The 13,339-nt window shown below is 49.6% G+C and overlaps 2 protein-coding genes across 10 annotated transcripts; one reads left to right on the forward strand and one right to left on the reverse strand.

Annotated features, from left to right (window-relative positions):
* The first annotated feature begins 779 nt into the window (after positions 1–779).
* Positions 780–11,657, forward strand: LOC117771395 (cilia- and flagella-associated protein 44). Its single transcript, XM_034601683.1, has 35 exons — positions 780–869; positions 1,003–1,132; positions 1,380–1,542; positions 1,658–1,760; positions 1,841–2,057; positions 2,164–2,278; positions 2,371–2,535; positions 2,626–2,781; positions 2,878–2,925; positions 3,057–3,156; positions 3,280–3,374; positions 3,461–3,670; positions 3,757–3,867; positions 3,972–4,124; positions 4,251–4,451; positions 4,545–4,687; positions 4,790–5,069; positions 5,170–5,225; positions 5,372–5,534; positions 5,764–5,894; positions 6,318–6,529; positions 6,601–6,745; positions 6,848–7,025; positions 7,114–7,355; positions 7,441–7,669; positions 7,757–7,960; positions 8,079–8,265; positions 8,351–8,485; positions 8,569–8,699; positions 8,878–8,994; positions 9,437–9,638; positions 9,790–9,950; positions 10,159–10,293; positions 10,427–10,664; positions 10,779–11,657. Exons 1-35 carry the CDS (start codon positions 812–814, stop codon positions 10,784–10,786), a joined length of 5,322 nt encoding a protein of 1,773 aa, XP_034457574.1. The 5' UTR covers positions 780–811; the 3' UTR covers positions 10,787–11,657.
* A 104-nt stretch (positions 11,658–11,761) lies between these two features.
* brcc3 (BRCA1/BRCA2-containing complex, subunit 3) lies at positions 11,762–13,304 on the reverse strand. Of its 9 annotated transcripts, none has more exons than XR_004615575.1 (3): positions 12,500–13,304; positions 11,983–12,192; positions 11,762–11,950 (listed from the first exon to the last, which is right to left on the reverse strand). XR_004615575.1 is itself a non-coding variant. In XM_034601648.1 (3 exons), exons 1-2 carry the CDS (start codon positions 13,196–13,198, stop codon positions 12,109–12,111), a joined length of 783 nt encoding a protein of 260 aa, XP_034457539.1. In that variant the 5' UTR covers positions 13,199–13,304; the 3' UTR covers positions 11,762–12,022; positions 12,105–12,108. The 9 variants fall into 9 exon arrangements, 8 of the variants coding, with proteins under 8 accessions (XP_034457539.1, XP_034457536.1, XP_034457538.1 ...); XM_034601648.1 differs by having other exon boundaries at positions 11,762–12,022; positions 12,105–12,192; XM_034601645.1 differs by having other exon boundaries at positions 11,762–12,050; positions 12,088–12,192.
* Positions 13,305–13,339: the final 35 nt, after the last annotated feature.

Below are 13,339 nucleotides of genomic sequence, written 5' to 3' on the forward strand. Positions count from 1 at the left end.
ATAAAGCTCAGAGAGTCACATGTGAGGATCCTCTCCCAGGACACAAGTACAACAGATGCTGCGTGAAACTGAACACATCCACAAAATAACACAATTTACTACATAGATTAGAATAAACAGCTTGTAACATCACGTTTAAAGTCTTTATACATTTGAACATGTCTGATAGAGATGAAGGGAGCAGCACTGACACATGAATTGAGGAGTTACTGTCAGTGATGGTACAATAAGTAATGTCCACAGCTCCAGTGCTCACCACTGTGCAGGAGACTGAGTCCAATCTCCCGACCGGATATTTGTTATTTAATCAGTTTATTTGTTGACAGGGAAGCTGTGCAGAGAAAAGGGGCTTTGATGTCTATGTGTCCCGCTGCATGGTGTGGAATCAGGGCAGCTGCCTCTAAACAGTGTTGCAACAAAGGCAGCGGCCTTTACATATCACTGGCAGCTGCTGTGGCCTCTATACGAGCTGCCGCTGCCGCTGCCGATTTGAGCTCGCCCTTACTGAACGGACGAGGAGAGAAAACCAGGCAAAGAGGTAAATATAGAAAAATATGAGTCATTAAACCTTTTAAAAAAGTTACGTTTACATTTATTAAACATTTCAATAATCAATCAAATCCACCATCACCATCTATGTTTCATGATCACATACAATAAGTGTTTACTTGATATAAATGACTTGGAATCCAGTCGCTAACTATGTGTTCTGTCAGCTAAAGCTCAACAGTGGAGCTGCACATTTCTCTGAATGATAAATTCCTCTGTTTCCATTTCACAGATAAATAATTAGAGCAGCTGATCGTTCAAAATGTCGGAAACAGAGGAAACTGCTTCTGTCGGTGAACAGGCCAAGGAAACAACTGAAGGTAGAGACGCACTGAACAGCTCAGACTGTAAATAAAGATGGAGTTTGACTTGTATTACTATTCTTTATTATATTAGCTTTTTTGAGGGGGTGTGTGTTTGTAAATCTGCTGTGAAATGTCTCCTCCTCCACAGGAAGTGGAGATGCTGAGGACAAACAAACGAAGCAGCTCCCTGAGGACATGGACTACGACTATGAGGCTCTTCACTCCAGACCGTCCATCTCACCCGACTCTGACATCCCAGAGAACCTCCTGCACCTCTGGTATCCTTCTGTGATTAATATATAATAATATATATAATCTGAAACTATAACAATTTATAGAAATCAGTCCTCTGAAAATGTCTCATCTTTCCTATCAAGAGTTATTTTCTGGGAAATCTGGGAATATTTTGATAATTCTTCTTTCTAGACCCATGTCCCATCCTTACACAAAGTTTCGTGGAAATCTGAAACAAAAGAATAACAAACAGTGAATGTGATATTGATCCTTTATCGATTCCACATCCAGTCACTCCTTCGGATACGAGAGTGGACGCAGGGCGAACCTGCAGCTGCTGGATGAGACAACTCTGATGTTCATCGCAGGAAACCTGCTCGTCCTGCTGGACATTTCCACCAAGGAGCAGAGATACCTGCGCTCCTGCAGCGGAGGAGGAATCGGCTCCATCACGGTAAGATGGCTGACAAACTGTCACACAGAAAACTCTACATTCACTCCAGTAGAGCTTTGAGGTCGCCATGTTTAAAAACTGTGTGTGTCTTTGTGTGTGTGTGTGTGATATGAAGGTGCACCCTAGCAGACAGTACTTTGTTGTAGCAGAGAAGGGAACCCAGCCCAACATCATCATATATGAATATCCATCGTTACGACTGTACCGGATCCTCAGAGGTAAAAGAGACGAAGATGGAATCAGTCAAATCCTTTTATCACTTTTTCTCTAATGACCATGTTTGAACCTGCACGTGTAGGCGGCACAGAGCAGGCGTACAGCTTCGTGGAGTTTAACCGTGACGGCAGCCTGCTCGCCAGCCTGGGCAGCACCCCCGACTTCATGCTGACGCTGTGGAACTGGAGGGATGAGGAGGTGATGCTGAGCTGCAAGGCCATTTCTCAGGAGGTGTACCGGGTCACGTTCTCCAGGTTCAACCCAGAGCTGCTCACATCGTCCGGATCTGGACACATCAAGTAAACAAACAACCGATTCATCCCTCAGGCATTACACTCATTTAGATCAAATAAGATTGATAAAGTCAATAAGATATATATGTGGTAAAAATACCTTCTCTGTCAGGTTCTGGAAAATGGCAAGCACATTCACAGGACTGAAGCTGCAAGGGCTCGTGGGACGTTTTGGGAAAACTGCATCGACTGACATCGAGGGCTACGTGGAGCTTCCTGATGGAAAGGTCGGTTCCCCGCTGCTGTGACAGGTCGAGTTTCCTCTGTCGGAGTCAAGTGAGCAGATATTGAACCCTCGCTCTCGTCCCCTTCCTGTCAGGTGGTGTCCGGCACAGACTGGGGCAACTTGCTGCTGTGGGATGGAAACACCATTAAGGTGGAGATCTGCCGAAAGGACGGGCAGAGCTGCCACAGTGGGACGGTTCAGCCGTTTGTTCTCGAGGAAGGGCAGCTGCTAACCATCGGCTCTGATGGAATAGTCCGGGTGAGATATCCTCATAAACCCTCAAAACACACTACATGTATGTAATGTTATATTTCTCTAAGTATGACTTTGTACACCCCCGTCCTGCAGGGCTGGGACTTTGAGACGATCGACGCTGCCGACAGCAGCATCGACAGCAGCAGGTTTGAGATGGAGCCCTTGAACGAGCTGGAGGTCGGATACAACGTCTGCCTCTCGTCTGTGGTGAAGAGCCCCCAGCCCGACTCCTTCGTCTGGTTTGCTCAGGTCAGTGCAGGTCAAAGGGTCAAAGGTCATTTGTAACACATGATTGCGTTCACACCTCAGCTCTGATCTCTGATCTCTGTGGATCTCGTACTGCAGGATTCCTGCGGAGCGATCTGGAAACTGGATCTTTCCTTCACCCACACGGCAAGTTCTCCACACTGACACGTTTATACACACGCTACTGGTTATATTCCACTTTGTTTATTAAGTAATGTGTGTGTGTGTGTGTGTGTGCCTGTGTGTGTTTGTGTGTGTGTGTGTGTGTGTGTGTGCAGGCTCCCGATCCAGAGTGCCTGTTTTCCTTCCATGCCGGGGCGATCCAGGGCCTGGACGTGTCCCCGAACTCCCACCTGATGGCCACAATCGCTCTGGACCGTGAGTCACACATTTCAACACCTGCGCGCACACACACACACAAACACACACACACACACACACACACACACACACACACACACACACACACGCTACAAAGGTACTGTGTTTCTCTCTCTCCAGGTTCAGTCAGAGTTTTTGACTTCCTGTCCAACAGAGAACTGACCATCAGCCGCTTCTTTCAGGGTGGAACCGCTCTCATCTGGGCTCCACCTGAGGTGAGTGTGTCGGTATGAAAACGACTCGTGCAGCCACGTGACACGACAGAGGAGTGACTCCCCCCCCCCCCGGTGTTTGTCTTCAGGTGAGCCAGGCTGGAGGTTTGCTGGTGACAGGTTTCGAGGACGGGGTCGTCCGCCTGCTGGAGTTGTTCGACCCTCAGAGGCTGCCTGTAGACGCCAGGCGCCAACACAAAGGAGACGCCAGACTGAACCTCAAACAAGCCTTCAAACCCCACAATGCACCTGTAACTGCTGTGGCGTATGAGCGACATGGAGACGTCTTAGCCACAGGGGTGAGAATGCTTAGAGATCCAGTCTGAATACAGCAGAGGGCGACTCCACTGGTTTTAAAAGAGCTCTCACCTTGTGTCCTCCTCAGAGCTCAGACTGCACCGTGTTCTTCTTCACGGTCGGGGACTCGTACCGTCCCATCGGCTGGGTCCACGTCCCTGGGCCGGTGCTGGGGCTGCAGTGGTCCCCCCACTCCCACGTGAGTCTGGCGTCCAGCCATCCATCCCTGCAGGCAGCAGACTCAAGAACATGTGTGATGGAATGTGACTGTTTCCACCTGAATTCTTTTGCTTTTTCACTCAGAGAGAAAACCGGCTGCTCGTCCTGTGTGAGAACGGTCACGTGGTCGAGCTCCACAGTCCTGATCCCAAAGCTCAGAAGCCGTCGAAGAGCTTTGAGCTGCCGGAGCTGCCTCGAAGATCCTTCAGGTTCAGGAGCATCAAATCTCGAATCAAGGTCTAACTGTGCACGTCCTTTGTATCACTGTTGTAATCTGTCTCTGTTGTCATATCTCATTCTAGTACTTTTTCTGTCCTTCATCTCCTGCTGTCTCAAAGTTAATATTGTATGTTTGTGTTTCAGAGAGAGGAGGAAAAGGCAAGACGTCACGCTGACAAGGAGAAGAAGAAGGGAGATTTGTTAAAAGAATCAAAGCTGGGAGAAGTAGAAGATGAAGAAGAAGAGGAGGAGGATGAAGAGTTACCGCCTATCTACATCCCCGACCCTCCGAGTCCTCTCTACTGTGGCTTCTACTCACAGCCTGGACATTTCTGGCTGTCAATGGTCCGAACACACACTCAGTAACAGTGACATAGTGCTGCTTTAAACAGTCTGAGGATGATCCATGTTTCTCTTCTCTCTCTCTCTCTCCTGTAGGGAGGCTTCGACTCAGGTTTCCTGTATCACTGTAGGTTCTCTGAGAAGCAGGATGAGGATCTGGACCAACTGCAGGATGAGCCCTTTGACTTCTTACCTGTTTGTGACACCGACGATGACCCCATTCGCTCCGTCACCTTCAGGTAGCCGGGGTTCAAACTCTACAGCCTCACATTTTAATAGTTTTACTTATTGAAGATGGTAGCAGACGTTTTCTGCCTCATGCTTTCTTGTTTTGTTCGTAGCTCCGACATGAAGCTGTTGCTCTGCGGCCTGCACTCAGGCACCATCAGGGTCTACCTGCTGCAGCCCGGGGACCAGGGCCTCTCCTCCATGAAGGACTACTGGGCCCTCAGTGTTCACGACAACCAGTACGGACACCTGCGGCACATTCGCTGTAGCCACGACGACAACTTTGTGCTGACGGCGGGTGAAGACGGTAACATCTTCTCCTTCAGCCTGCTTCCCCCGGAGGAGCTGCAGACGAGCCTGCAGAGAAAGAAGGCCACGGTTCCTTCACCCAGGGTCGGTCCACGCTTTATTAACCTTTTACTTTTTCACATGTGTATTTAAAGGAGAGGGATTATAATTATCTCCAATAAAAAGTTATATCATCTGTTCACAGGTGGGTTTTGAAAAAGAGTCGTACGCTCAGGACATCGAGGGCCCCACAGCTGACAGGTGAGAACATTCAGGGATAATCTCCTTTTCCTCCTGACACCTCCTTCGTGTATCTATCGTGTTTCTTTCTATCTGTCTATTTATGAAAATTTATCATAATGTAGATAAGTTAGTTGTCTTCATCATCTTCATTGAATCTCTTCCAGCATCGTGGCGGCGAAACTGAAGCTGGAGAAGGATCGTCTGCAGCGGGAGGCGGAGCTGAAGATCACAGAAAAGAAGAGGAAGCTGGCCGAGCTCCAGAAGAAGTTCAGACAGGTGCTGAAGGTCAACAGGAGTCTGCCCGAGCACGTTCGCCTGAAGCATGAGGTACACACACACACACACACACACACACACACACACACAAACACACACTGTAAATTCACGTATACACTGTGTGTGTCATAAACCAAACCATTCAAGATCAGACCTGGGTTGTGTTTAAGGTTAGGGTTTGATGTGTGGTGTGTGTGTCTTTGTGTTTGTGTGTTTGTGTGTGTGTGTGTGTGTGTGTGTGTGTGTGTGTGTGTGTGTGTGTGTGTGTGTGTGTGTGTAGGAGCTGGAGCTGCACCCCTGTTTCAAAGAAGAGGCAGAACGGTTGAAGTTGCAGCGGATGATGGAGGTCAGAGAGCAGCTGAGCTGGGAGAAGGAGCGCTGCCACATCGCATTCAGCAAACTGCAGGACTGGTACTGACTGAAACCACACACACACACGATTGTTTTATAATCATGAGTTAAGTTAATAGTTTAACTTGTTTAAAAACGTTAAATTTAACCCCTTTGAACTCCTAAAAATGAAATATTAAAGCCAGCAGAGCTCAATAACTGTCCTTGATCAAACTGTTTTGAAAGTTTTCTGTGTGTGTTCAGGGGCTTGTAGAAAGTTCATTTACAGCAATTAAACAAACAGTTAAAAACAGAGAAATCCTAAATCTTATTAGTGACAGGTTGCGTCAGAGAGAAACAAGTGAACATAACGTTTACTGCACAGGCTAAATTGTGAATTGTGTACGCTTTGAATGGTGGATATGAAAAATGATTCTGTTTATATGAGGGAAAGTCAACGAGCTTCCAACCAGAGAGAAACCCTCCTCATGTGTTTGGTCACAGGTTCAGAGACTCTGTGGAGGAGGCCAATGTCATCACCTTGGTTGCGATCCGCAGCGACCACCGAGTCTCCACCTACAGTTTGCCGTCGCTCACCAAGTCCTCAGCCCAGCTGGGACATCAGGACACGCCCAGCTGTCCTGACCGAGACAAGCACGTCACATCAGACCGCAGGAAATCCAGAACTGAGCTTGAAAAAGACAGCGACATCGCAGGTAGGCAAGTGTCAGTGCGTTGGTTTCTCAAAGACACGCTTGACCTTTTTTAACCTATGTGCGTTCTCCAGACGAGGAGGTGCTGTGCCCCAAGGTGGCTCGTGCAGCAGCTGTCAAACTGGGCGATCGGCAAGAAGAGAGGCTGAAGAAGGCTGCGGTGAAGGCCGAGCAAGCTCGAGCCAAATTAGCCATCAGGAAGCAGGAATGGGCCCAGCTGTGAGTGGGATGATCGGCAACGTTACATTTACATGGAATTCTGTTATTGTCATCGTGTTCCCTGATGTGAACTCGTGATGATTATGATTATTGGTTCCTCAGTTACGCAGAGAAACCAGACGAGGACTACGAGGATCCGCAGGATGTGCAGAACATCAGCGAAGCCCGAGAGAACATCGGAGACTTAAAACTAAAGACGGACAAAGACTTCACGGTGCCGAGACACCTGATGATGACCAGTGGGAGGAAGAGAGCGGAGCTGAAAGACCTGGAGGATAATGTACACACTTCTACTAACACACACACATACACACTGCCTCATGTACAGGTATGTCGGATTCATTTAACGACTTCCTTCATCCCATCAGATGTGTGCGAAGCAGACTGAGCTGAATGGACGAATCGTGGCCTTGCGGGACACCAAGGTTCGCCTGGTGTCTCAGTTGAGAGCTCAGGCCAAGCAGCTCCACAAGGTCCAGCAGCGTCTGGCGGCCCATCTCCACCGCGCTCCACCCATCCTGCCGACCATGCTGCCGGAGGAAACCCCAGAGAAGAGGCTGCAGAGCAACCGAGCCACCCTGGAGCGATACCGTGTCCTGAGGGAACAGAGGTACAAGGAAAGTTCACAATGAAGTCTCTCCGAGCGCTGGTATATGGATTTAAAAAGTGAATCTACAGTTTTATTGTTTTAACAGGTTAAAGGACACACGGGAGGACAAGGAGGAGGGGACGACACGTTTGCTGGAGCAGCTGGAGAAAGAGATGAAGGAGAAAGAGGAGGATGATCACGAGAGAGGAGGAGAAGAAGAAGAAGAGGAGGAGACATCAGTGGAGGAGGGAGTGGGGCTGACTGAGCTGGAGGAGGAGCTCGGCAGGGAGGAGGAGATCAGACTGTTGGAGGAGCAGGACTCTCTGCTGGAGCAGGTCTCTGATCATCAGTCAATAATCAGATTGAATGTGTAAATGTAAACAACATATTGTGGTGTTTAACTTTTGTTTTGAAATCATCAGATGGAAACATCCGTGTGTCGGTTTGACGCCGAGCTCCTGCAGCTGCGTCACCAGAGGCTGCATCTGGACTTGAAGCTGACGCTGGCCGACCTCCGTCAGCTGAAACTCTACCAGGAGCTGCTGCTCCTCAAGGAGTTGGAGACGAAGGAGAGCAGCCTGCAGGAGAAGTTCGACGCATGCATCAGGGAGGAGAACAGCATCGAGGTGGGTGGAGGTCATGCACCTGTGGACGTTCTCTTCATGTCATGTTCTCCTCGTGTTGTCCTCATGTTGTCCTCATGTTGTCCTCATGTGGTTATTTTGTTAAATCCTCCTCTCAAAGTCCCAACTGGAGGAGTGTAAGGAGCAGCTGCAGCTGAAGCAGCGGGACATCGTCAAGCTGCAGGAGAGGGAGAAGGCTCTGCACACCGCCCTCCGGGCCTCGCTGGGCGACAACAACAAGTTTCAAGAGTTTCTCACCAAAGTCTTTGAGAAGAAAATCAAACGTGTGAAGAAGAAGGAGCCGAGAGGTGAGGGGAAGCAAAGCAACACAGGGTGTGTGTGTGATTGTGAGATGCTGTGTGTGTCCTTCATGATCCCAGTGTGTGTTTGCAGAGGAAGAAGTGGACAGTGATGAAGAGTCTGATGAGGACGACTGGGATGACGATGACGATGATGATGATGACGATGATGATGATGATGATTACGACAGTGAGGAAGGAGCTCTGGACGACAGCGTGTGTCCTCCAGGTCAGTACCGTGCCGCAGACGAAAGTTCAAGCAGGTGATGTTTGGGTTTAATCACGGCCTCAGACATGTTGTGTGTGTTTCAGGCTGTGACCCCCAGATGTTTGAATACACACTGCAGCTGCGTGAGCGTCGGCTGGACCTGGAGGACATGCTGGCGGAGGACAAGAAGTGTGTTGAAGCTCTGAAGGACGAGTGTACCGCCCTCGTCAAGAAGGTCCAACTTTGATTTTCATCGTCCGACATGTTTCTCTTACCATGTGCACCTTTTTTCCCTCTGACATCCTCCTTTGTGTGTGTGTGTGTGTGTGTGTGTGTGTGTGTGTGTGTGTGTGTGTGTGTGTGTGTGTGTGTGTGTGTGTGTGTGTGTGTGCGTGCGTGCGTTGGCTCTGCAGGAGAAACAGGCGAAGAGCAGTCGTAAATTCGTTGATGACGACTTGGAGTTAGTCAACAGAGAGAAACGGCAGAGAATGAACGAGCTGGATGTGGTGGTTCCTCTCCGACTGCACCAGGTGATGACTGGTGTAACTGGTTATGAAAGTAAAAATCCCAAACTGATGCACTTCCTGCTCGTGTAGTAAATGTCGGCCTCTGCTCTCGCTTTACCTTCTCAGTTAAAAGAACTCTGCTTGTGCTCTAACTGTCCGCTTGCACTCAGATATTTTTTTTAACGTGGAAAGATTTCCTGCGCTTCAGCTCTTCTCCTCACTCTGCTTCTGTGCGAGTGAAACGTCTGCTCTTGGATTTTTCCTCAGCGTTACTTCCTTGAGAATCCCATATGGGCGGTTACTTTAACAGGGATCATGCACGGCTTCATTTACACACTCACACTCAGTCCTGCTCTCAAACGGAAACGCTCTTGAACAAAATAAACCATATGCAAAGATTCACAGCCCTGGACTTCTACTCAAACACACTTGTCCTTTCTCCTTCTCTTCTCCGCTTGTCTGCCAGATTGAGTTTGTCGTTGACGGCTCTGTGCCATCGGACCTGAGCGAGGGTCTGGTGGTGGACCGGACGGAGCTGGCCAGGCTGGAGCGGCGCATCAAGCAGCTGCAGGTGGAGAAGTCTCATCAGAGAGATCTGAAGGTTCACGCCCGGCATCATCACAGCAAACTGCTCCGCGAGTGCAAGGACATGAAGGCTCAAGGCCAAGGTAGGAAACTCACAGCGTGTGAAGATTCAACACGTGAAATTCAGATGCCACTTCTCCTGTCGTGAGTATTTCCAGTGCCAGAGAGTCAGTCGTATGTTTACTGATCTGTGTGTCTGTGTGTGTCTGTGTGTGTCTGTGTGTGTGTCTGCAGAGCTGGAGATGGAGTGCAACAAGCTGATGATGATGAAGTGTGGGCGGCTGGTGAATCTGGAGATTCTGCAGACGCTGTCGGGGAACAGGGTGCTGGAGGAGCTGAAGCAGCAGAAAAACCGTCATGATGCTGCTTATGAGAAAGAAATCCAACAGTGGGATGTACGTGGTCCTGTGTGTGTGTGTGTGTGTGTGTGTGTGTGTGTGTGTGTGTGTGTGTGTGTGTGTGTGCGGTTCAGATAAGAGTGGGATAACGTGATCACTTGTTTTCTTCTATGTCCACTTCAAAGTCAACAGATTGAAGTACGTTTATTGATTGATCTTGTTTTGTGTGTGTGTGTGTGTGTGTGTGTGTGTGTGTGTGGTTCAGGCGAAGGTGGACGAGGCCCGCCAGGCTTCGATGGAGGTCACCCAGCGTAACACGAAACATCTCCTCAGAAAGAAAAAGCTCCTTGAAGAGAAGATAGAACTGGAGAGTAAACTCAACGCCAGGGGGAAAAACATTGTAATTTGTGTTTTCACGTATTAATCAAATATCTCCTGATATCTCCTGATCATCTTTAACTTTTGAGTTGTCGGAACATGTGAGTTTGTCTCATTTCTACTGTGCGTCTTCATCTGTGTGTTTGTGTCTCCAGCAATTCAGACAGTTCCAGGGCGACAAGAGGCGTAATAACCTGGAGGCGATCGACAGCCTGCAGGAGGTGGTGAGGAGGCAGTCGAGTCAGGCCGACGCCCTCAGGAGGGAGATCGACGTCCTGTCCCACAAAGGAGGCCCGGTGTCCCCCCCCGGCCGCAGCCAGCTGCCCACGCCACCCCCATCCACCCCCACCGGCACACGGACGCGTCTGTCCAAACCACAAAGCTCAACCAGTTGTTCTTCTGGTTGATGCTGTTTTTCAGACATGAAGACTGAAGACTGGGGTCAGGACGTTTATCTTCCACATGTGATCAACGCAGATCAGGAGAAGATCCGCAGATTCAAAAAAGTATCGTGAGACTCTTTCCCATGAATTATCCTTTATTGTTAAGAGATTCTTTGTTTGTCGTCTACTACTGCGTTAATTTAAAATTCAAAGTCTTAAATCGGGATGTTGTTTCATCACCTGCTGGTGTTTGGAGTGAACTAAAAGTTAATGTGATATGAAATAAAAAACGAGTTTCACATGGCGTCTGGACACAGCTTCACTTACTGAGTTTCAACATCTTCAAACAGAAAATAGTTAAAACTCATTGAAACAAACACAACGAGAAACTGAGATGATAAAAATATAAAAAAGTGATGCACATGAGAATGATGCCCGTTACCAAGGAAACATGAAGCCAAGGGCGACACCTAGTGGTTCAACACAGACACTAGAAAGTGAAGGACTCAGAAAAGTGAGAATCATTTGAATTCTTTGTGACTGTGTTAAATATGAAGTTACAGATTTAACAGAGTCTGAACTCTGCAGATATTTATAACATTTCCCTCAACGGTTCAGAACTAAAGTGAAGAGACGATGACGTAAATAAGTAAATGTTTTATTTTACAGTTGGAGGAAGAAAACATCACACATCAGAATTTGTAAATCTGTGACGAGAGCAAAATAATAATTATGTCAAATAGCATTGATGGAAGACAAGCACCTGTATATGCTTTACATCCCATAATCTTCATATACATTTTACAGTATCCACAGTAACACTTTAATTTGTCTACAGGCACATTTCTGTCTTTGTCCCTCGACGGTCAACAGAGAGATTAGTGGTTTGTTTAAGAGCTTCGTGTTTCCACCTGTGTTCATTGGTTTGTTTGTTGGACAGATTCACATGAAAGTTGGAGGACAGATGAGACGTAGGTCAAAGGTTGTGTTATCACTTTCTTTAACTTTGTGATGAAGGGCCAGTTTTCCACAGATCAATCATTAGTTGAAGAACCTTGTCAAAATGAAATTCAAATAGAATTTAAATCAGGAACAATCAGATCAAACTAATCAATAATTAACAAAACTATAAATCTGACCAGATGTTAGTTCACAGCTGTGCAGCCACGAAACTGAAGAAAATCCATCAGCAAGAATCAAGACTTTAAAAAAAGAAAATAGTGAAGAAGCTAAAACTAGAGTCTCTCGTCTGCAGATGGAGAACTGTCAGGGATCTCCACCCTGTCCTCCTTCCACCTTGTCCTCCTTCCCCCCTGTCCTCCCTCAACCATCCACCTTGTCCTCCCTCCATCCTCCACCCTGTCCTCCCTCCTCCATCCTGTCCTCCCTCCAGTCTCTCCTCCCTCCACCATGTCCCCCTCCACCCTGTCCTCCCTCCACCCTGTCCCCCGGGCTCACAGAGCAGCCAGCTCCTGCAGCAGCGCCTCCTTCTCCCGCTGCAGCTCCACGATGCTCTGCTTGTTCTGCTCCAGCCGGTCCTCCCTCCACCATGTCCTCCTCCACCCTCCAGTCTGTCCTCCCTCCACCCTCCAGTGTGTCCCCCGGGCTCACAGAGCAGCCAGCTCCTACAGCAGCGCCTCCTTCTCCCGCTGCAGCTCCACGATGCTCTGCTTGTTCTGCTCCAGCCGGTCCTCCCTCCACCATGTCCTCCCTCCACCCTCTTGTCTGTCCTCCCTCCACCCTCCAGTGTGTCCCCCGGGCTCACAGAGCCGCCAGCTCCTGCAGCAGCGCCTCCTTCTCCCGCTGCAGCTCCACGATGCTCTGCTTGTTCTGCTCCAGCCGGTCCTCCAGCCACTGCAGCAGCGGGCCGCTTACCGCCGACATCTGGCTGCACAGGTTCTTGGTGAACACGGATCCGTTGTGGATCTTGGTGACGGGGTCCAGGTGCGCCAGGCTGTGGATCTTGCGGTACGTGTCCTGCTCCTCCTGGCACAGGATCCGCGGCAGCTCCACGGCGGACTCCAGGCACACTTTGCCGATGGCCTCGCGGGGCACGACGTGGATGGGGATCTCCACCCGCTCGTACTCGGAGCCCTTCTGCGCCTGCACGGACTGGAAGCAGGTGTACAGCACCCGGCCCGTCTTCGTGTTCTTGTCCTCGATGAAGCAGGAGAAGATGAGGCCCACGAAGCACTGGTCCAGCATCTGGTACATGGCCTGGGTGCGCACGTCGACGTGGGACGGCCACACGGTGATGTGCGGGTGGGAGTGGTACCAGCCGACCACCCGCATCGTCCGGCCCGTCATGTCCGCCAGCCGCTCCGCCTCCGTGGAGGCCGCGGACAGCTGCTCCGGGGAGATCTCCACCCGGTCCTTCCTCTTGTCCGAGCGGCGGAGGATGATGACGGAGTGGATGTGGACGATGCGGGAGCCCTCCACCTCCCCGATGCACAGGCCCATCACCTCCTCCTTCTCCGTGCTCAGCGCGTGGTTCATGCACACCAGGAAGGCGTCGGACTCCAGGTGGACCGCGCTCACCGCCATGGCTCCCTCAGGTGCGCAGGTTTACCCGGAAAGAGACGAAGACATGAGACGTCAACACAGGAGCGCTGCTTCACTTCCGTGTTCTCGCGTACTGCAACAAAAACATTCCGTGTGGCCGCAGTCACTCGACAAAGGTTCCGC

The sequence above is a fragment of the Hippoglossus hippoglossus genome, chromosome 12 (assembly GCF_009819705.1).
Source record: "Hippoglossus hippoglossus isolate fHipHip1 chromosome 12, fHipHip1.pri, whole genome shotgun sequence".
NCBI classification, from domain to species: Eukaryota; Metazoa; Chordata; class Actinopteri; order Pleuronectiformes; family Pleuronectidae; genus Hippoglossus; species Hippoglossus hippoglossus.